At 56.4% G+C, this 23,044-nt stretch overlaps 1 protein-coding gene across 5 annotated transcripts in view; it reads left to right on the top strand.

Annotated features, from left to right (window-relative positions):
• Positions 1 to 23,044, top strand: part of COL5A1 (collagen type V alpha 1 chain) — a 170,388-nt gene that overhangs the window by 113,446 nt on the left and 33,898 nt on the right. For all 5 annotated transcript variants that reach the window (XR_011533551.1, XM_070596216.1, XM_070596214.1 and 2 more), the window contains exons 29-42: positions 1,148 to 1,201; positions 3,460 to 3,567; positions 4,441 to 4,494; positions 7,016 to 7,069; positions 12,616 to 12,660; positions 12,797 to 12,850; positions 13,929 to 13,973; positions 14,432 to 14,485; positions 15,533 to 15,586; positions 18,309 to 18,362; positions 19,213 to 19,320; positions 20,720 to 20,809; positions 20,891 to 20,944; positions 22,265 to 22,372. Coding sequence is in view for 4 of the 5 variants with exons in the window: in XM_070596216.1 (XP_070452317.1) it covers positions 1,148 to 1,201; positions 3,460 to 3,567; positions 4,441 to 4,494; positions 7,016 to 7,069; positions 12,616 to 12,660; positions 12,797 to 12,850; positions 13,929 to 13,973; positions 14,432 to 14,485; positions 15,533 to 15,586; positions 18,309 to 18,362; positions 19,213 to 19,320; positions 20,720 to 20,809; positions 20,891 to 20,944; positions 22,265 to 22,372 (936 nt within the window). In the remaining variant the exon portion in view is untranslated. The remainder of the gene's footprint in view (positions 1 to 1,147; positions 1,202 to 3,459; positions 3,568 to 4,440; positions 4,495 to 7,015; positions 7,070 to 12,615; positions 12,661 to 12,796; positions 12,851 to 13,928; positions 13,974 to 14,431; positions 14,486 to 15,532; positions 15,587 to 18,308; positions 18,363 to 19,212; positions 19,321 to 20,719; positions 20,810 to 20,890; positions 20,945 to 22,264; positions 22,373 to 23,044) is intronic.

A 23,044-nucleotide genomic window follows, 5' to 3' on the forward strand; every position in this document is an offset into this window, starting at 1 on the left:
CTTGTCACATTTGTCCTTTAGCCAAAGACATGACTGCTTGAGAGAACATTGATTGGGCTGCCCGGGGTTGCCTCTTGGCCAGGAGAGTTATTGCTGTGTCCCCAAGGGACACAAGGCAGCCTGAGCCGGTGGGGGGTGAGGAGCTGTCTCCTGGACTTTGGCATTATTCGTGGCCACTGCTGCTGAGATGCCAGCACTTAACTGAACACCTCGGATAAGGACCGCGGGCCTGGCGGCTGGCCAGAGAGAACCAAATTCTTATCACATCTCGGAGAGTCACCTCCCTCCTTGTGCGAGCTCCCGGCCAGCCTTGATGTTGCCAGCCTGGCTGATTTTCCCAGGTCCCCTCCTTTCTGTCCCCTTGGAGCGGATGAACGATGCTGGGATGCAGACCCTGGATATTAAGAGGGACAATGCAGCCAGGGCCCCTCTCCCGGGAGCCCAGCGGGCCCTCTGTGCGGTATCTGAGGATTTTCTGGCTGAAGAAAGTCCAGGCTGGAGGCTTGAGAGGACAGGAGGCCACTGACATTGGCGAATGCCCCAGTTCACAAATGGCACTAATGTGTGCAGCTTCCCCGTATGTCGCAGGATGCGTGCCTGGGGCACCTGCTCGGCCGAGGCCCAGCCCTGTGGGCAGCACCATGCCCTTCCCTAAATGCTTTCCCTTCCATTTTCCTTCTCTGCTCTCACTTGCAAGGACAGTGATGGCAGTCCAGTTTCTCTTGGGGGCATTTGCTGTCCGGCTCCCCCTTCTCGAATGCTTGCCCATCATCTGTTACTGGGCCCACAGTGATGCGTGGACAGGACAAACCTGCTCCAGGAAACGGGCGCTGGCAGCCCAGGCGCTGGGCTGCTCACTGTGCAGCTGTGCAGAGCTTTCAAATTCAAGCCGGGTCAAGCAGATGGGCGACTAGGGCCACAGCCCTCCAGCTGCGGGCTGCTGAGCCGGCCACAACCGCAGAACTTTCTGTCCATGAATGCCGAGGGTTAACGGGAACACACTTCACGTGGGACAGGGGACAGAGCACTCAGAATCCTGTGCCCAGCGTGTCTGGCGCTGGTGTGGTGGCCCGGAGGCCGTGGGTGGGGACCTGGGAGGGAGGTTCTTTCACGTGGACCAAGACTCTCTCTCTTGTCCCTTGTCCAGGGTGAAGACGGCTTTCCTGGGTTTAAAGGAGACATGGGCATCAAGGGCGATCGGGTGAGTATTTCGGGGCAGGACGGGAGAGCTGGGTGCACGGCCCTGCAGGAGAGTCTGTAGGAGGCTCTGGGGGTGTTTGGGGCCACAGCACAGCTGCTCAGGAGGGAGGTGACGCCTCTGACGAGATCCAGGCAGGGACAGCCGGGAGCCCCACGGCCTCACTCGCTCTGTCTGCTCCTCAGCCTGCAGCTCGGAGGCGAGGGCGGCAGTCAGCTGGTGTTAACCCCCTGGGTCCTGGGGTCACCTTGTGGTCACCTGGCCCCTCCGCTCTGTGTCCTTACCCCGGGTGGGTGGGTTAGTGGGGATGCGTTTTTTCCTGGCCTATACACTGGATGGCAGAGCAGTTCATTTGGCTCGAAGGAGGATGAGAGGTGCCTGGGAGAGAGAGGGAATGGGGTGCTGAAACGATCCGGTCCAGCCAGGAAGCGGAGCAGCCTCCAGGGCCACATGGCCAGTCACCAGCTGGGCAGCACCCTGCGAGTGTCTGGGGGCCCCTGCCAGCCCTTAGAGCATCTCGGTCCCCCAAACGTCTCCTCAGCTGCTCTTCCAGACCCCCGAGTGGTCCCTCTGGTCTCTGATCACCTGCTGGGCTGTCAGGAGAAGCTGCAACAACCTGGCTGGTTTTGGAATACATAATTTATCTCAGCTCCAGAGAGAGCTGGTCGAGGCTGGGGGACAATGGGGTTTGCTCACGTGGCAGGCCCTCCGCAGAAAGCCACTGGCCGTGTTGTCATGTAAACGAGGACAGGGTGATGCAAATAACACTGAAGCAAGTTTCTGGTGAGTGGGCCAGCTGCCTGCCTCAGGCGGGCAAGCACTTTGAAGTTCCCCGACAACTTCTTCGGGAGGAGTTGAAGCCCAGGCGGGAGGAAATGAGATGCCCACCCCCCCCCCCGAGGGGGGGCACAGCCGTGGCGGCAGCTGCACGCACACCTGGACAGACAGCTGTCGGCTGGAACAGGGCTGTCACTTGGCTGCCGTAATTACTCCCCGATAAGGCAGATCTGCAGGCGTCTTTTCAGAGCATGCCAGAACCAGAGGGCCCTGTGCGCTCGGCGCTTTGTCCCAATCTTGAAAAGGCAGAAGCGATCTGTGCTTCTGTCAGAAGGAAGGAAATGAAAGAGAGGGATTCGTTTCACAATTATGTCCCAGTTATGTTGCTGCCAAAAACAGCATTCTAGAACTTTCTCCATAGTGGCAGGACCGTGGCTTCCCACCTCTAAGGGGCCTCTCTCAGTTTGGCTGGTGAAAGTCCCTTTTGTTCCGTCTCTCTGACAACTCAAAGCACACATTTGGGGTCCATATGAGGAGGGCACGTTTTCAAAAACGATTGCACCGTCATGCACTTCTCTTGAGTGGACCTCCGGTTGGATGAGGACGGGACGTAGGAGCTGAGACACCTCCTCAGGAAGGGGACAAGGGCCATCAGTCTGATTTCTCCCAGAGAGGGATCTCTGCCTGGCGCTTGGCATTTCCGGGGTGCTCAGTAAAAATGCAGGGCATTGTTTTGTTGAAGGAGAACACCACTTCTTAAGGACAGACAGTTCTCGTGCGATGCACATTTTTGTTGGGGGGCTGCACAGCTGTCCTGCAGCTGCTCCTGGGAACCAGGGGTCAGAGGAGGTGAGGCCGGGCCGGGGGGGCTGCTGTTGACCTGGGCAAGCCCCCAAGGGCCTCCTCCTGGCCTGGCCGGGCCTCCCCATCTGACACTTGGAGAAGCTGGATGAGGCAGCATTTGGGCCCTTTCCATCCCTGGAACACGTCCTGGGGTCCCCGTGTGCCACTTGCACCCAAGCAGCTGACCGGTCCAGGGGCTGTGGTCCATTTCAGCACCCCCTGGGGTTTCAGGAAAAGAAAGCTCCTCTGGCGCTTTCTGGGTGATTCTGCTCCATTTGGGGAAACGGCAGTTCAGCCTACTATTGTTAGCCAAAATTCTCTCATCCAAGAGGCCCTCAATTCAGAGACGGTAACTGGAAGTTGGAGTATGTGGCCTCGAGAAAATGGCCAGCCCCGCTCTGTGCAAGGGGGTAGCGTGGCCGCTCAGCAGAGCCCTGTAATTTGCGGCACGGTGCTCTGGCCTTGTTGGTGACACGAGGAGGTTTCATCTGCCAGAAGGAGCCGGAGTCGGCCAGCTGGCCAAGCCGCTCTTACCCCGAGAGGCCAGGATCCAGTGCCCGCTCGCAGAAGGCTGGCAGAGTCGTGTGGTGCGGGGTGGAGACTGGGGGCTTCTCCCTCACCTTCTCTTTTCTGACTTGCAGGGGGAGATTGGCCCACCTGGTCCCAGAGGAGAAGATGGCCCCGAAGGCCCAAAGGGTCGTGGAGGCCCGAATGGCGACCCCGGTCCACTGGGCCCCCCAGGGGAGAAGGTACGTGACACAGGATGCTTGACTGCACCAGAGACGGACCCTTCCCGATGGCATCCGGAGTCCAGGCGGCTGACGGAGTCAGACTGAGCCCCCTACGTGGAGGATGGTGTGACTCCTGACACGGGTTCCTGTCCCTTTCATTCCCGCCTGGCTCGCTTGCCAGCCCTCCCAGTGAATTTGCTGACAGATCAATCTTTCTCTCGTCCTGGGTTTGGTCTTTCTGAGTGCCTGGCCAGTCCCTTGGGAGACCCCCTTCCTCCAGTGTTCACGAGGCTCTGGGTCTGAGCCCTGGCAAGCTCGTGCATCGTCTCCTGTCCTTGCAGGGACTCCTGTCCTTGTCAAATTCCTGCCTCTACGCTGGGGGTCATAACAGCGTCCCCCACTGTAGCCCAAAGTTGCAGGAAGCTAGCATGAATGAAGGCTTGGGCGTGTCGGAGGGACGCTCCCGAAATGCAGCTGTTCTTACCCCTGCCGTTTCCAGCTGCAGGAGGCTGCCCACCCGCCCTTCATCTTGTGCCCGCACGGGAATGGGCTCACAGAGTGACGCAGCTCCTGCCTCGTCTTGCCCACGGCTAGAACTCTTTTACGAAAGCGTGAAGCAGGATCTCACAGATAAAGAATTCTTTTACTCAGGGCATTTGCCTCTAACCACTTTGGCTTCCTCAATGGGACCTTTGCTTTTAAATCAGGGCGGGGGTTATGGGGAGACACCATCCCAGAAGGACAGGCAGGGGCCTCTCCACAATGACCGTGTCCTTTGGAAACTGTGTCCGACTCCAGTCCCCAACCGACACACTGGTTTCTCTCCCCTCTGAGAAAACGGATGAGCAATACTGTGCTGACCATCTAATGCCTCTCCTTTCTTTTCCCCAGGGGAAACTCGGAGTCCCAGGATTACCCGGGTACCCGGGAAGACAAGGGCCAAAGGTAATTTACAGCTGTGTTAGGTTTTATGACAGGATGCTTCACCAGCCCCCTGCCGGCCCAGCACGCGGTGGTCCATCCTGCATTCCTAGGGTGGCTGCTGTGACAACACGGAATGTCACATTTGCTGTGTCTCTCGGTTCTGCCCTGTTCGCAGCCTTTTGCATTACTTTGGCTAGGCTGGAAGGAGACACTTGGACAGTTAGTCGAGCCTTTCAGAGAGGGGGCAAAACCAGCCTGGCCATGGGCCACGCTTCAGGGTCCTCACCGCCTGGCGCCCTGTCGGGGTTCCCTGTCCACTGGTTTCTCCACATGCAGAACTCATGACACTTCTCTCAGCTCTGCCTCACCCTGGAGATTTGAAGGTTATTTGCTCTTAACTGAGTATAAAAGAAAAAAAAAACCCTTCTCATGAAATCACGCTCTGCTTTAAGTGAAGCAGCCCCTTGCGGCTTTGGAAATCATTTAGAACATTTTTTTTGGGAATCTCACCTTTGATTATTCAGAGTTCTTCCTTAAAAGGGACCAGCTGCCTGCCCTAGAGACATAATTAACAGCCAAGGAGAGCTCCTGTCCCTCCCAGGTTTGCATCTCCACTGTTTTCTGCCGTCCTCCAGCTCAGCGCCTTCCAGATTTGCCTGCTCTGTCTTGTTCATGGAGGGAGGGCCGTGAGGGCTGGGCGGCCCCTCTAGGTTTTTCATTCCGCTTAAGGAAATACGCATCCCATCCTCCCCATAGAAGGCCTGTGTTCACACTGGCGTGTAGACCCACTCCCAATGCACAGGGGGCAGCTGGCCAGAAACAAAGACCTTATTGACCATCTGACAGCGATGCATCGAGCACAGCTGAGACATGGCTCCTGACCTGCTGACCGCGGTGGCATCCACAGCACAGCGGTTAAGGAGGGGCTGATGTTCATGTTTCTCTCTTGAAGTCCATGTCCCTTTGCAGGAGGGCGGAAGAGAAGAGGAGACGTTTGGGAGAGAGGGAGAGTTATATAGGTCAAGTTCAGGCAGCTTTTTGGGAAGGCGAGGGCAGAACTTGGAAGCTGCTCGGGCAGTTTGGAAAGTCCTGGGGCAGCGACTGGCCTTCACACACGGTGACCCAGCTTGTGCACTGAGCTCTGTGAACCTGCGCCCCAGGCTTCCTCGGTACCGTCTGCTGTCTGGACTGGCCGGTGGGCGTCTGAGTGGGCTGGCCAAGCTCAGCCCCCTGGGTGAAGTACAAGGTTTGGAAATTGGCAGACTTTTCAAGGTCTAGGCATACATTCAGGTCAGGATTTTAAGCCACGTGGAGAGTAGAGACTTGCTGAAGACAGTAAGCACCTCCGTGGGCGGGTGAGGTGCCTCCGACAGTGTCACAGGGGAGCTCACACAGGAGGTGTTTAGATATTCGCCAAATCAAAGTCCTTAGGTTCATTTTCTGTCTCTGTGCACCTTGTTGATTTCTAGACTTAAAGAGCTGTTAAAGGCTACAGTTGGTGCATGAATTTGCATTCATTTCTGACTTTACAAACTGCCATGCTTTATTTAGAGGTGTTCTGGGAAAGTAACGAAACATGACAACAAGGAGCAATAAACAAACTGTCATAAATGTGAGCTTCATATGTCATCTCCAGTTAATCTTAGTCGTATGCATTCCCTTTTCTCCCAAAGTACCGCCATTTTGTAGACGTGAGTGTATGAAGAGAGGGTATAGAGAGGGAGAAAGGGGAGCCATGGTTAAGACTCAGTTTTGGTTTTTAGATTTGGACTCTGTGAGATGCTCAGGAAGTATTTATTGAGTGGATGATGGGTGGAAGGGTGGATGGTGGATGGGTTGGTGTGTGGATGGATGGATGGATGGATGAATGGATGGATGGACGGTGGGTGGGTGGGTGGATGGGTGGATGTGTGGATTGATGCATAGTGGATGGGTGGATGAGTTGGTGGATGAGAGGGTGGGTGGATGGATGGATGAATAATTGCGTGGATAGATGGATGTGGGTGAGTGGGTGGATTAATGGATGGATAGATGGGTAGGTGGGTGGATGGATGGATAGTGGATGGGTGGATGGGTGGGCAGATGGGTGAGTGGGTAGTTGGATGGATGGATAGTGGATGGATAGATGGATGGATGGATGGATGGTCAGTGGGTAGATGGATGGACAGTAGGTAGGTGGGTGGATGGATGGATGGATGGATTGATGGATGGGTAGATGAGAGGATGGTGGGCAGATGGATGGATGGATGGATGGTGGTTGGATGGACAGTAGGTGGATGGGTGGATGGATGGATGGATGGTAGGCGGATGAATGGATGATGGGTGGGTGGATGGATGGATGGTGGGTGGGTGAATGGATGATGGGTGGGTGGATGGATGATGGGTGGATGGATGGATGGATGGGCAGATGGGTGTGTGGATGAGTGGAGTTTGTGGCAGAGCCTGTGAACTCTAACAGACTCCTCCTGCAGCTGGCACATGCAGCACAGCTTGTCCTGCTGGCCCAGTTTTCACGCTTCTTCCTTAATTAACTCTCTTTCAGGGTTCTATTGGATTTCCTGGATTTCCCGGTGCCAACGGCGAGAAGGGTGGCAGGGTAAGCACAGCCTGACCTCTGGGCAGACGGCTTGTTCTGCTGCCTGGGGATTTAGCAGGAATATCCTCCAGTATGTCCTGTTTATTTCTCACCCACTTTGCTGCCAGAACTCCTCTCCAGATGGCTGACTTTAAGCTCGTGGCCTTTAGCACTAAGCGCTGGTGACTTTTCCTGAACACTGGGCTGGGTGGTGATGCGACAGGAAGGGGCAGCAGGCGGGAAAGGAAAGCACTTAGGAACATAGAGCTTTCTGATAAACGCCACCATCTCAGCAGGTCATTAGCGAAACCCAGATTCTTCTCTTTCTACCCAAGTGACATTTCCTCCAGGCTAATTTTATAAGGAAGGGAAAAGTAGGAGTTTTATTTTATATCTCACTAACTCCCAATTCGGGAAGCTTCCCTCCCTTGTTGTTCCCAAGCTGCCGTTGTCACAGAACACCCACCTGGGTGTGATGCACTTGTTCCCTTGTTGTCGCCATGAACACAGGTGTTCCATGGGGCCGGGCTGGGGGAATCGTGTTCCCCCACCTTCCTGAGTCCTCACTGGCCCAGGCCTTCCAGCAAGGACTGCCCCAGCCTCTGATTAAGGAAATCACATGATGGTGCCTGAACATCGCCACACAGGAAAACGGGATCAAGATGGTCATCTTGGGCCTTCGACTCTGAGCCGATCTTGTCCCCAGGCATGTGGGGGACAGAGCGGCCGGTCTGTGGGGTGCGTGCAGGGCCCCTTCTGCACAGCAGGCCCGGGGAGGACCTCGGGCTTCAGGAGGACTGCAGCTCTTGCACGTGCTGTGACGGACCCAGCCCATTGGCTCGGCCCCAGGCTGGCTCAGACGGCTGGGCTGCGCCTCCTCAGACGGCTCGCTCCAAGCTCACATTACCGTGTTTAAGCAGAGATGGTGAGCTCTCTTGAAAGCAGGGAGAAAGACTTCCAGCCGTGTGGACAACTGTGTCTGCCAGGTTCACGTAGGAGAACGGGAAGTGTTCTGAGTGCCAGTCAACAGCATAAACACAGGGAGACTGTTAGCCGTCTGTCTGTCTGTATCTGCATCTGGATCTGATCTGCGTGTGTATCTGTATCTGTGTATCTGTGTGGATATCGTATCTATAGTGCTCCTATGTCTGGGTCTGAGTCTATGTCTGTGTCTGTCTGTGTGTCTGTCTGTCATGTATCTACCTGTCTGGTTCTTCCTTCTGTCTCTGTCTGTCCATGTATCTATCTGGGCCGGTACTCTGGTCTGAGCCCCTCTCCCTTCTCAGCCTCCCCACCTCTGAGCTGAGAAGGTTGGACAGGTGCCTGGATACCCACAGCCCCCATGGGCCATTGTCCCAGCGCATCAGCACCGTGGGTCACCAGGGGCCCCGTTGAAAGCAGAGGTGGTTGGAAAGCAGGGGAGCGTGGGGCCAGGGGCTGCTCTTGGTGTGACATTGCATGTGGTTCCCAGGACCTGAAGCATGGACAGCAACCCGAGGAAACATCTAATTTGGGAATTTATAGGGATTTTCCAGATTGCGTGTGTCCGTGTATGTATCCGGTGGCCACTTCAGTGGGTGAGGGACTGCTGGCACTTAGAGGGGAGATGACACAGGTGTTGACTTTACAAAAGGGAAAGGTTTGGGCAATGGCCAAATATAAGTGGAGTGCACGTCTGCTCCTGGTGGGGGCAGGTGCCTGAACCCGTCCTGGGTGCTGGGGGCCTGGAGGCGAGCAGAGGCCTTGGAGCCTCGGGGAAATGGCCACGTCTGTCCCGGGAAGCGCGGTTACCCAGCTCGTAGGGCCCAAGCTCACTGCCGCAGGTTCATCAGGCAGAAGGACGAGACCCTGATCCGAGGCCCGGACCACTCAGTCCTCGGCTCACGGGCTCCCACGGCCCGGTCCCCACAGCGCCGCCGAGTGAGAGCCCGCGTCCCTGCCCCTGCGGGAGGGTTGCGAGGCTCTGGACCTGCAGCACATCTGCCGTCCTCCCCTTCTGAGAGAGATGCCTTTATTCTGGAATCTTCCCCATGGGAGGGAAGAGGCCTCCAGAGGGAGCTGTGACCGTCCCCAGCCGTGCCCGGTGGCTTCGAACTGCCCAGGGTTAGGGCCGGGCCTGCGCTCTCACCGTCCTTTCAAACCGAGTGACAGTGTGGTTCTTTGAATCATGTCACTGTGTCCGTCCATTCTCTTCTGCCCCTAGGGCCCAGGGGCTCTTCCAGCCCTGGGGACCCAGCAGGAGAAACCCCATCCCTGCCCTCAGGAGCTCACCTGCTACAGGCGGGACAATGAACAGATAAATATAAGTAAAGTAGCGCAGCGGAGGGCGGCCCATGCTCTGGGGAAAAATGAAGCAGGACGGCGGGGGCTGGGGTTCTGGGGGCCACTGTGATTGTAGGCAGGGGCCAGGGACAGCCGGCGGAGGAGGCGGGGCAGGCCTTGCAGATGCCTGAGTGGGGTCAGAGGGCAGAGGATGGAGCGAGAGGGTGGGGCCCGGGGCGTGGGGTGGGGGTGTGGAGGAGGGCTCAGGTCCCCAGGACCTGATTCAGGGCCGTCCCTTGAGTTGGTCAAGTTTCGCCACTTCACTGAAGGCACTGGCTGCATCTAAAATTCCAAATGGAAATTATTGAAATTTGCATGTGAAAGTGGGGAAGGTGATGAGAAACAGAATTCCTGTGGCCTCCGTGCTGGTGGCGCCTGACCACTGACCACGAGGAGGACGGCTCCGCTGAGCTGACCACTGAGGGGCCACGAGATGGGAGTCCAGAGTTGGCACAGATGCTCCTCGGGGCCTCCTGCACCCCATTCTTCCCGTGGCTCCATCTTCAGGGACAAAGTCTGGAGACCAAACACCAAACTGAGGTCTAGTGCAGACCTGCCAGGCACCCTGCAGGCACCGAGCGCCCAGCCACGAGTGCAGCCCTCTCACCTCAGGCATCTAGCGTCTGGCCCGGTCGACGATGTTCAGTCCGCTCCGCTCTACTTCGTGCTCTTGGCCGGACACACGGTGTGGACTTCAGGCTGTCCTTCCTCTCGAGTGCGGCCATGGGGGCTCGACACACCGTGAGATGGAGCCACTGTCTGCCTCCCCGTCAAGACGAACCCGAGCCTCCTGTTCAGGAGCCGAGAGCAGCTGTCACTGCACAACCAGCTGTTGAAATACTGGGGCGACTTCCTTGATGATGGCACTGCTTTCCACCAAGCTTGGCGAGTGACAAAGGATGGGGGCCGCTAAGTTGGGCTGGCCCTTCGCAGTTTGACAGCTGTCCGCAGGGGGCCGGGCACTGGGGTCCTTGCAGAGGGGCCCGTCCTCTTCGGTCCACCAAGTAAAGCATCCGGACACGGGTTCGTCCTCTGAGCCTCGGGGACCTGATGAGCCCCCAAGCACCACTGGGGTGGCTGTCCTCTTCTTGCCCTTGGCTTTGGAATTCAGAGTGGCTGGGGTTTCATTTGGTGACAGCAAATGCTCCTAAAGTGCCTGCAGAGCCCCCGGCCCTGGGGCCCCTGCCGTCCAGGGAGGGTACCCAGCGACCGGCTCTCAAGAGTGATGAGCGTGAGGAAAGAGGGCAGGGTGAATCAGGTAGAGTTTTCACAGGAACCAGAGCCTAACCCGGGCAGTCAGGGAAGGCTTCCTGGGGGCAGTGACATTCTGTGGGACATGACGAAGGGACAGAAGCTGGACAGGTGAGGTGGGGAGGGTGGACAGGGCTGTGGTGGGGGAGGAAGAGAGAGGAAGGGACGGACGGCTGGTGTGTGACTGAGCCGTGCAAGCCAAGGCCTGGGCAAGGGACGCGGCTGTCAGGAGGGGGTGGCGACACCAGAGCCTGGCAGGGGCCTTGTGCTCTTTCAGGGCCAGCTCTTTATCCCAAGGTGGTGGGGACCCGCTGCAGGGTTTCCTTGGGGGAGTACGATGGGAGATGCTTTAAGTGGCTCTGGTCCCTGGGTGGGGAGTGAACAGGAAGAGAGCAGGTGGGCTGCACTCCTCCAGAGAGATCTTTTTAGTCTCCTTTTGGATATTCTGGTCAGATGGATGCTTTTAGGTGCTAGGACACTGGGCGTGACCGCCCAGGAAGAGCCAAGCCCTGTAAAACACCACCGGCAACCAGAAGTGCCTCCCACCTGCATTTGGCTTCTCGGTTAAAGTGAGATATTTCTGGGCCTGCCTGTGCCTTCCCCGTGAGGACGCGAGGACAGGTGCTCACGGCACTTCGCTAAGGAGACTGCGGATGAGGGCACTTTCTGTACAACAGTCAGTCACCGGGACCCGAAGCGCTGGCTTGGGTTCATTTACCAAGAAAACTGGTGGGCAAGGTGCCACCCTGGCGGCCCAGACGGAATTTGCGGCTGGGGCTCCCTTCTGCTCCCTGTGCCTCGGGCGCGGTTAGTTAGATTGCAAGACTACGACAGTCCGCGTCCTAGTGGTGCTAGGTCAGGGCCGAGCGGGTGGGTTTTGGTGGAGGGTGGGCGTGAGGAAACCTGGCAGCTGCACGCACCCACAAAGACCAAGAAGTAACCAGGGCCGGTCCTGGTGTCTCTACGGGTAAAAGTCCATCATTTGAAGAAAGCAGATGTTTCATTAATTTTTGTATGCAAATATTTATTTGAAGCCAAAAGATATTGCCATATAATTAAAGCAGTGGAACCAGAGTACGTTGTTAAAAAGGAAGCTAATTACCTCATCATCATGAGCGGTTTTATTAAATTCATTTCAAAATGCGAGACTTGGGAAAGCAATTTTGATTCTGGCAGCCAATGAATGAAAGATGGTGAGAGCAAATTTATCAGGTGGCCTTGAGCAATTCAGATCCATCTTGGCTTTATCATTAGGAAGCAGAATAAAATTCCAGAAAATGCGCCGAGAAGTGGTGGGGATGCAGGGGCCGCCTTCAGTCCCTTACTTCCACGTGCTGTAGCTGAATTGCATTTACCAGCTATTATATCTTTGCTTCGGAAAAAAAAAACAAAACAGGGTGCATTTGTTTTCTGTGGTTTGGAAAATGCAAAACAACAAGCAACAGAAAAAGGAGTCTAGATTCTATTAGAAGAAAAGCAAACGACTCTGGGGTGTATGATTTATATATTAAATTGCAAGTTTGCTCGTCTCAGAGCCTGTTGAAAATTTAATGGCTAATATTCTTAACTGTAGCAAAAGTAAATTATGTATGAAAGGGGTTGACTTTCTTCTCTTTTCTTGCAATAATGATTTCCTCCCCTGCTGTGAGAGAGAGGCAGAGAGAGATGCAGAGGGAGGGCTGGAGAGAGGAGGGGAGAGGGAGGTGAGATCCTTTGAGGAGCGAAAACCAGATAACAGTGGTAAACATCTGTCAGGCTGCAGGAAGGAAATTGGGTCTCAACAGGCCTTGTGCAGGAATACGAAGCTCTGTGTATTGACTGTGCAGCGAATTCTCTCGCCCTGAGAAATCGCCCGTTAAAACAAAGATAAGAAGATTGGTCCTTCTAGCTTCTGATGTCAAGCGGTCTCTCCATGAGCCAGGAGAGGGCCGCCACCCAGGCAGTGACAGGTTTGTCTAGAGTGACTGACCAGGCCCCTTCTTCTCTGACTTTAGGGCACACCTGGGAAGCCCGGACCACGGGGACAACGAGGCCCAACGGTAACCACCCTTTGGCTTAAGGGCCGCCGTCCAGAATCGGGAGCACGTTGTAGGGCGCATGCCAGGTGGGAGGGGAAGGAGGTCTCTAGGAGTCTGGAGGATTAGAGCTGACCTTTCTTCTCTCCCATCTGTCCAGGGTCCGCGGGGTGAAAGAGGCCCCCGGGGCATCACTGGGAAGCCTGGCCCCAAGGTACGTTTTCGGTCTCCTCTGTGGCCGGAACCAAAGTTGCAAGCCAAGCACCTGAACAGGATCCGTGGCCTTTTTCATTTGAAAAAAAAAAGAAAGATGTTTTCTTGGGAGTGTTTAAGAAGGAGCCGGTCCCCCAGCAGCCTTGGATGACTTAGATCGTGTTGAACCACGTGGCTGTGGCTCCCTGCAGGGCAGGGGCAGACTGGCCACCCCACGTTGGAACTTTGAAATCCACAGCCCCGTGGCCCTAAGAGGCCAGGACTGGCTGGACTTTGGACAAATGTCCCATCCGGCTCTGGTGGGCAGGGCTTATTTCTCTTCTTGGAAACTGCAGAGAAATCTTTGCCAGGAACCTAAAGAAAGTTCTTTCTGCCGTGGGTGAGTGCCTGAGCTTGCCTCACCCATGCTCTCGTCTCATCCGAGGGTCTTTGGCACAAACTCCTCCGACTGGCAGTGTAGAAACAGCCTCAGCCAGGCAGGGTCTTCCTGCCCTGTCCAGGATGTAGTTCCAAAGTTTGTTCCCACCAAGGAGAGGGGCCTTCTGGTTGGCCGAGGTGCAGAGCTGGCCTGCCCCACGGCTAACACGATGTCCCACCCTGGAAGCTACAATCCGTTCTTCTGTGCTGAGCTCTGGGGTGCATGGCGCGTTCCCCATAAACCGACTTAACACTCACCTGCCGGAGCTGATAACGTCACGGCACAGCTACGGCCTCGTGTCGGGTGGGCCCTGGAACAGATCCCTGTGTCCTGTCTTCTTGTGAGTTTTTGACGCATTTCTTGTTTGCACCGCAGTCTTTGTACTGCTGCGGGAGACTCTTCTCCTCCGGCAAATGTCACAGCCCGGTTGATATCAGTGATAGCGTGCAGTGGCTAGGGGACAGGCAACCTTGGGGGGCCATGGATCAGCAGCTAGTGCTCTCTGCTCTTGGCTGGGAATCCGGGTGGTGTAGAGCAGTGTGCACGTGTGGGATGTGACCCTGAAGTTCTGATGATGTCGTGGGCCAGAGTCTTCTCGTCAAAAATCACGATAGTACAAAGGCACTGAGTAACAAGCCTTTCCCCCTCTCTCTCTCCCTAGGGCAACTCTGGAGGTGATGGTCCGGCCGGCCCTCCAGGTGAACGGGTGAGCATCATGAACACCGGGGCCATTGTGAACATCCCCAGGAAAGCAGGCTGCCTTATGTGTCCCCTCCCCAGTTCTTCCTGGGGTGGGCTGAGGAGAGGGAGGCATGCCTTTGACCCCGCTGAAGGAGAGGGTTTCCTAAAATCTGAAGGTGGGTCAGTGGTAGCCTTTCCTGGGAGTTGAGCCTTCTGCTGGTTGAAGACAATGGTCCCATCCCCTTGGCCCTGGTCTTGGGTTTTGAGAGTGGCTGAGACGTCGGGAAATTGGATCCTTAGCCCCATGCTGCCCCGAGGGACCTTGCTCTGGGACCTGGCCTCTTCGGCGCCCCTGACTGGACCTCTTTTTCGGATCAGTGAGGGCGGGGGCTGGAATAAATGAAGACAAGGTCCTGGGAGCTGCCAGGCTCCCACATGCGAGGAGAGGATGTCTTCCTCAAACTGGCCGTTTTCTGTCCCTAGGGACCCAACGGACCCCAAGGACCCACGGGGTTTCCTGGACCAAAGGGCCCCCCTGTAAGTAACCCATTTTCCTGGTTGGGCGGCTTGGCTTGGCCCCTCTGGAGGTGCTTGTCTTTTCCCAGGGGCTCCACACGGCCCCTCACAGCGGGCACAGGAAGGAGGGAGGCTGTGGGGGAACTCTGGCTGGAGAGAGCCGCTTTGTGGAAGCAAGGACCCCGTCCTCATTTACACCATCCTTGTTTTCTGCCTGGGTACGATCGGAGTACCGTAACAAATTCCCACTAACTGGGCCCCTTAAAACAGCGGAATGTGCTGTCTCCCAGTTCTGGAGGCCGGAAGTCCAAGATCAAGGGGTCGGCAGAGTTGGTTCCTTCTGGGGGCTCTGGGAAGCTCTGTCCCATGAGCCCTCCCAGCTTTGGTGGTGGGTTCTGGCAACCTTTGGCCTGTAGACGCTGCACCCTGAGCTCTGCCTCCGTCTTCACCTGGCCATCTCCTCTCTGTGTCTCCAGATCTGTTCTTTTTATCAGGAGACCAGTCATTGGATGAGGGCCCACCCCAGTGCAGGGTGACCTCATCCACAAACAACATGTTTCCAAATGAGGTCACATTTGCAGGTTCCAAGGTTAGGACTTGAACCGATCTTTTTAGGGGACACAATTTAACTCACAACAGATACAATGTATTTCCTCTAACACCCTTCTAGAATGAAAAACACCTGGCAACGGGAACTGTTGCCTAACGGGCAGCCCTGGAGGACAGCGGTTAGGAAGGAGTTTGACTCCTGAGCCAGACAGGCCCGGGTCCTGGTGCCACTTGCGCCTCCCACTGGCTGGACCTCAGGGAGCTGACTGACCTCTCCCTGCCTCAGTTTCTCCTCCTGAGAGATGAGGGTGACAGCAGTGTGACCCTCAGGGAGCTTGTGGGGGTTCGCGGAGATGATGTGCTGGTGCCAGGCCCCACGCATGACTTTGTCGCCATGACTGTTGCGTGATTACTTTTGAAATGAAATTCTAGTTTTTGTTGCCTGGTGTGGGCTTAAATCCCAAAGGCGTGTGCTTCTCAGAACTGAATGAAGCTTCTTTCCTTCGCTTCTCTCTTCAGGGTCCTCCGGGCAAGGATGGGCTGCCGGGACACCCTGGACAGAGAGGCGAGACCGTGAGTGCTTGGTTCTGGGGGGCAGGGGCTGGCCTGGCCTCTCCCTCAGCCCTGCCCCGTCGGCTTGGGAGAGAGCGCTCAGCCTCAGGAAGGGCCCTGAGGTCCGGCCGTCCTCACTCACTTGGGGCGAGGCCTGTCTGGGGAGAGCCCCGTGCAGGCCAGTGGTACCTGTGACGTCTGTGTGCAGAAGGCGGGGGCCGGCTTCAAGGCTGTCCCGGCAACTTTGCTCCAAGGTCACAAGTAAAACCATTGCAACCCAAACAAAATGCCACTGGCATAGCGAAACCTTGTGCAGCCAACCTTCCCTTCTCCAGAATAATTCTGAGTGTGACCCAGCTTGAAGTACGTGCATTCGAATTGGAAAAGTGGTTGGAAAGGTTTGTGTTGCCTGGTGATTTCATGCCATAAAGCCCCCAGAGAAGGGACGGGGCCTTGCTGCACCCCCAGCCGTGTCCATTCCAGTCCTTTGCCGCGGGGCTGACAGTGGGCTCCTTCACCTTCTCTCATGGTAACGAAGACAGGTGGCTGGTTGTCTGGAGTTTGGGTGCACAGCTATGCTCGTGGTCAGTGCTTTGCCATCACAGGCTCCTTTCGACCTTGTCCTTCCCTTTAGAAATGCCCATTACAGACTTCGTCCTCTGCATGTTAAAGGACTCGAATGTTTTTAGCTGGAGGAAAAAGCATTTATCAGAAATGTGATCATTTCCCCGTCCTGTGAGCTATTTGGAATTTGGTCCAGCTTCGTGCTGTGTCCACTGTAGGCATGTCACGGGGAAGGGCATGGGCACGCCTGTGACCTTGGGCACGCCTGTGACCTTGGGGCTCCAGGCTTCAGACAGCTGGGGACTCACAGTGTCTGGTGACCTCCTTGTCACCAGACCCGGGGAGGTTGACGGAAAGGCCCCTTCGTCTCTGCAGCCAGTTTCCGTGTGGGCAAAGGCCTCTGAATGACTCACAGAAAAAGCAGTCACCGCCTGAGACAAGATTCGGAAGGCCATATTTAATATATTCTTGGTGCCTGCTTTAAAAAAGAGTCCCTTTGTCTCTGGTTTGCTGTGATGAAGCCTTTTAATTCCTCCCGCCCGGTGCCCTGCCGCACGGCGCGGTGCCCGATAAGCGATCACTTTGCTCTTTGTTTATGGAGAGAGATGAAAGCCTTCCGTCTGAGGGCTGCGTGTGTTTCTCTAACGCCTTTCCGAGGAGACGAGATGGAAGGTTTTGCACAGTGTGAGCTCTTCTTCCTCTGAGTTACTCCGGAAAGAGGCTGGCAAGATAATGAAGCTGCTTGTCTTTGCTGGGGAAGTATTCCAGCTCCTTCCCACTCCCTCTGCCACGCCCGGCCGCCCCCCAGACACAGGCCCCCACTGCCGTCTGTAGACCACCGGGGAGGACGTCTCCTCCATGAGGAGTCCAGACGCGCCCTCCAGAATGTCTTCCTTGTGGTGCTGGCTTTGTCCTCTCTTTAGAAAGTGGAAGCACAGAGGTATGTGAGCCCCAAGCACATTTCTCAGCAAGGGGCGGAGACGAATCTATCCTCAGCCGCTGTGCATGGACCGAACAGGGGCCTTTCTTGCCGTATTCTCAGGCTCCTGCCTCCACTGGGGCATTTCCACCTTGGCCCGCTGAGCCAGGATGCCCTCGACCTGTCCACCGCCCTTGTCTCTGACCCTGTAAATGCTGCCCACAGAGAATACTGCATTAAAAATGGCCATTCTAGCCTACGGCCTGCAAGTCAGCCGAGCCTAAAGCAGCGAACTCTCCTGGAATTTTCAGAGAAGGTGAATCCACCACAAGTTGGCATGGTCCAGCGGCTCAGCACGGTGTCAGTGCCTGCACATTGGTCGTCCTTACAGGGGAGCAGTGAGCTGCCCTCGCTCACTGGCCACACCGGCAGGTCCTCTCCCCTCCGAGTCTGCTTGTGGCCTTGAAGCCAGCACTTGCCTCTCCAGACTCTCAAGTTTCCGCTAGAGGCCTCCGGGGTGTAACATCTGCACATCTCCCCGGGTCACGTGGCACCTGCAGATGGCACCCCGTTGGCACGGGCCGTGCTCTGTGGATGCGCCCGGAAATTAAGCTCGCGTTGCTTTACCATCAGCTTTCTTCTTGAAGGAGAGTGTGTGCAGAGAAGCCGATACTCAAAGTGAAGCAGGGCTGGTACACACATGCCAGCGTACCAAGCAGGAAAGAGAAATGCCTGTTAAGTCAAGCTAATAATACATTCGAGCTCCCGGGTTATGAAAGCAGCATGTCCTTGCTGTTTCCCGATTTCAATAAGGACAGAGGAGCATGCTGGGAAAATCTCCTGTCGTGCATCAGAGACATCAGCGACACGAGCAGGACGGTCACCACAAAGTCGCTGAGGACTAGCAGCCCAGGAGTAGCTCCCAAGTCTCACTTCCGGTGGCTGAGAAATGGGACCAGGTTGCTCGGAAAATGAATGCTTCGTGGCATCATAAAGATTAGCGCTTTTAAAATATATTTCTCAGCATGAAAACACAGCAGTGGAAAGCAGCTAGTGAGACTAACTTGTCCAGGTTCATTACCTTCATGAAATTAAGGCAAAAAAGGGACAAGAGAAATGGACCTTCTCACCTGAAGTCTGGAACATCTGCTACTCGAGTCGCAGTCGGGGGGCGGGCACGGGCCCTCTCCTGAGGCCACAGCGGGCGGTGGCAGTATGGGCCACTTCGGCTGTCTTAGCCTGACCACTCTCTCTTCACAGGGTTTCCAAGGCAAGACCGGCCCTCCAGGCCCCCCGGGTGTGGTCGGCCCGCAGGTGAGATGCTGCATCCCTGGGTTTCACTGGTCATCCTGTGTCACCTGCCCACATGGGAGACAGGACCATGGCTTGGGGTGTCACTTCCCCCAGGATTCTGAAGGTGTGGGTGCAGAGAATCCTGAGTCCTAAGTGCTTGTTAACACTAGGAGAGGTGCTCTGTATGGGAAACCAGATGGAGAGAACAGGGGATGAGCCGTTGGACACCTAGCAGGAACCAAGCAGGCAGAGCAGAGATGGCTGCTGAGGCCCGCGAGGCGGCTGGGCCCAGACCCGGGCCAGCTCAGGAGTTTGGCTTCCACCCCGTGGGCGGGGACCAGCTGTGTCTGCTTTTCCCTGCTGTTGGTGTCCACGGCAACCTCATCCTGCAGCTGGATCCTGTCAGGGCCCACAGGCCTCCTGTCCTAACCGCCAGCCTATCAATGAGAGGACAGGCTTGCAGCCAGGACTGATGGCCCAGAGCAACACAACCGGGCAGCCGTCACCCTTTCCTTAGAAAGTTCACACCTAATGTAGCGGTAAATAGGATATTGACCCGCACGGCCCTCGCTGCAAGCCACCCCTCGCTGCACTCATTTCCCACGACATCCCGGGAGCGCGGGCCTGCCCACTTCATCAGAGAACCAGCACATCATGGGGCCAGGCGGGGCCCTGGCTATCAGCAGGACCCAGCCTGCTTTGGTCTGTCCCTTTCTGGATTGTTACTGGAAGGAGAAGACGTGCAGAGCCACGTGGAGGTTTGGTGGGCACACAGGGGCCCGTTTGCCCCTCCTTAGATTTAGAAAGAGGGGGCCCCTCCCTCACACGTCCTTTGAAAATATCTCATAGCTAACGCTGAATTTCCCTGTAGGGTCCCACGGGAGAAACTGGTCCAATGGGTGAACGTGGCCACCCTGGGCCCCCGGGCCCCCCTGGTGAACAGGGGCTCCCAGGCGTTGCCGGAAAAGAAGGGACAAAGGTGAGTTCCTCGACCTCCCTGCCAGGCCAACTGTTGCTAAGGGATCATTCTGATGCTTCGAGGGTGTGTTTTCTCTTCCTTTTTTCCCATGAATGGATAATTTCTCAAACGATGCTCTTCGTGCCAGTCCACTCCCCAGACTGTGAACTTAGCCCCCCTTTGGCTTGATTTGAAAGACGGCTTGAGCTGACCCGCCACTCGGGTAGATGTGACAGGGCTGGGATCACCTGCCCGGGGCCCCATCTCGCCGCCGGCTCTTTCCCCACCTGCTGCCCCACATGCAGGACACACTCTGACAGTAAAACGAGTTGAGCAGAAAGGGACTCTTTTAAAAATTCCCCACCATAAGAAGCTAAAGAATAAATAACTAAAAATAGAAGAAGATGCGTTCATATCCTGCCTCCCGGGGCAGCTCTGCGTCCCCTCTGTTCCTCGAGAAGCTTCTCCCCCAGCCCAGCCCGAGAGCCCCAGGTCAGTGGTGTAATTCCTGTGCATTAGCATAAAAATGGCTAGTCCTGCCCTTTTCAACTTTTCAGTTAGAGACACAGGGAATATAAGCTCTCCAGCCTTTTATTCGACCTCACGTGAGAGAGTAAACTTAAAAAATAGTACAGTAGAGCCAGTAAAGAAATATTGCAAAAGTTACACACGTGTGTGTATATATATGCATATATATACTTGAATGCATGTATATGTATTTGAAAAACATGCGTGTGTGTCTGTGTCTATACTACATAGATACAGACGTGGGCGTGGACGTATATCCTAGTCATACAGAGAGCTCCGAGATTGGAAAGGAGGCCATGGACATGCTGGTTTGGAGACCCCCATGCTCTCATGTTGGACCCCAAAGAAAATTCTGCGAGATATCAAAGCTTTAATGTCCCTTTAATATGCTCAGATGGAACATCTGTTCAGAAAATGTGGTTTCAAGATAAGAGTCTTGAGTGGCGAGTCCATTCAGGGCAACACTTCCAACGCTGTGGCCGCCGGTTCTTTTATCAGAGCGCAGGCTTACGAGGAACCCCAAGTGTCTGGAAAAGGTAGATGTGAGGTGGAGCAGCTGCCTGGCCCTCAGCTCCCGCTCGGCCCACTGTGGCCCCGAAGGACTTTGAGGGGGCCTGGGGCTCCATGGAGCACGGCTGGAGGGTCACAGGTGGAGTCTGTCCCCGGAGCATGCACAGAGCCAGCCTCCCCAGGTGTGAGCTCGGGCCGCGCTCCAGTGCGTGGAGCTGCCCGTGAAGGAGTCCAGTCAAGACTCAGAGGCTCCTTCAAAGCCAGGCACTGGGGCTGCTCCAACCCAGATCCCGCAGGGAGCTGGAAGAGAAGGCCTGCCCCAGCTCCCCGTGAACCCTGGTCTTGGACATCGCTCGGAAACGAATCTGCACTCTGATTTCAGGGTGACCCAGGCCCCGCTGGCCTCCCTGGGAAAGATGGCCCTCCAGGATTACGCGGCTTCCCCGGGGACCGAGGGCTTCCTGGTCCAGTGGTGAGTGAGGAGCCAGGCGGGGGACGGAGTTGACAGTGCACAGCCCACGGTGCCCCTGACCACGTTCTCATTGCTTCTCAGGGAGCGCTTGGACTGAAAGGCAACGAAGGCCCCCCGGGCCCACCAGGCCCCGCGGTGAGTGGTCCTGGCTCCACACAAGCCTTTTATCCATCCTCTTCCTCAAAACCTACTCTGCAGGCAAGATCAGGGGGTCTCAGGGCCTGGGAGAGCTCGCACGGCTGCCCCAGTCCCGCCGTGGTCCTAGGATGGCCAGGGTGGAGGAGGCGGACTTGGGGGAATGTGGCCAGTGTATCCTGAGCTGGCAGCCAGGGTGACGAAGGGCCCAAGGGGCAGGTTGCATGAGGAACTGGAGAGCTGGGCAGTTTGGAGGGAGGGCTGAGTGGTCCCGGGGTGCTGGTGGAGGAGCAGGGAGCCGCTGACATGCTTAGTGCAGGTCTGGGCCAGGAGCAGCCCCAAAGGGAACAGACACAGATCTCCGTGGCCTGTAAGCGTGGATTCTCCATCTATGGTCGGCTGTCACGTGCCCAGAGCTGCCCAAGGCCAGTGAGCCCGCAGGGTCGACGGGTTCCTGCCTGTGCGCCTGTGAAACTAAATGACCCTCCCAACCTCGAGATGCCAGCTCTCAGAGGCTGAAGTGCAGTGTCCCCAGACCCTCCGCTGTGGTCTGGAGGAATCGGGGGCACGTGAGGAGGCTGCCCCGCTCCCGGGAGGCACGCCCACGGACCCCTGTTCCTGGCTCACCCTTTATGGAAATGAAACATCTGCTTTATTTCCCTCGCCCTTCAAGTGACAGCCCTGCTCAGCCGCATGGATGTGGGGCTGCAGAAGCTGCCCTGACCCCTGGCTGGTTGTGAAAGTGGGCACAAGATAACACCCTCTTTCTCCCAACTGAACTATGGGCCATTTGAGAGAGAAATGATGACAGAGAAGTCAGGTGGAAATGAAAGTGTCGCCTGTCCTTCGCAGAGAGGCCGGGTGCAGGACGACACCCTGGGTAACAGCAGCCGTTCCCTGCTGACCCCTAGAATTAGGCCGGAATCCCACTGGTCAGCAGTGCTCCAGGGGTGGAGCCTCCCCTGTGAAACGTACAGCGTGGAGGAGCAGGGCAGAAAGTGAGCTCTCTGCGGGCAGGCAGACCCCAAAGGGGAGAGGGAGCTCCTGGTGGGGGGGGTCCTTCAAGCGAGCACTTAAGGAGGATGTGTTCTCAGACCCTCTGAGGGGCAGGTGTGTGCTTGGAATTTACGGGAGGGGAGGAGCTAAGAGGGGCCAGAAACACAGAGCCTCAATTGCTGAGCTGTGCTTGCAGAGGGCCCTGGGGAGCTATTGGGGGCTCTAGAGTGAGAGGTGAGTGGTGTGACTAAGTGGTGATTTAGGAAATGCTATCCAGGCAGTTTGAGAGCCTTTGAAATGAGCCATCTTCTTGTCCCACCCTAGGGGTCTCCAGGGGAGAGAGGTCCGGCCGGTGCTGCTGGGCCCATCGGAATTCCAGGGAGACCTGGGCCCCAGGGACCTCCAGGGCCAGCTGGGGAGAAAGGAGCTCCTGTAAGTACTGCCTCGGAGGCGCTGAGGGCCCCCACATGCAGCCTTGTCCCCGGCCCTGTGCTGACCCTCCCATGGCTGTTTCCCTGGGTGTTTGCAGGCCGGGGGTGGTGAGTGAAGTCTGCAGCTGTCCTCCAGGGAAGCATGTGTGTCCTCAGGTGTCTTGACTGAGGTCCAAGTGGCGGGTTCCCAGTGTCGGCCAGCTTCTTCCAGCGAGTCGCCTGAGCTCGCTGTCTGCTCGGGGTGGATCCTGGGCAGGCTCAGCCTGTCACACCTGCACATCTGCGTGTGCAGACAGAGGGAGGGGCCGGAGACAGTGTGTGTCCAAATGTGCCCTCGGCCTTGGTCTTGGCCCAGGCTCTGGGGGCCACATGTGGATGGGCCACAGCCCCTCCCTGCTGGCCCAAGCCTGTGGCTGGTCTTTTTATGAGGAAGATGGATATTTGGGATGGGTGCTTCCTTTGTTGGTCTGGGGGCAGCATGGAGAAGAGATGTGATGGGACGATGAGAAGCTTCTTCCTGGACCCCCGACAACCATCGTCTCAGTGAACCCAAGTATGGAAGCTTTGTGAGACCTCAGGGGTAGGGGATGGAGTCTTGAACCTGCCCCAGTCTTGGTTCCCATGAAGGAGATTATTGAGTGCCCTTCTTGTCTAGACACTCCTGGGAAGCCAG

This window comes from Equus przewalskii, chromosome 26 (genome assembly GCF_037783145.1).
Source record: "Equus przewalskii isolate Varuska chromosome 26, EquPr2, whole genome shotgun sequence".
Classification (NCBI taxonomy): domain Eukaryota; kingdom Metazoa; phylum Chordata; class Mammalia; order Perissodactyla; family Equidae; genus Equus; species Equus przewalskii.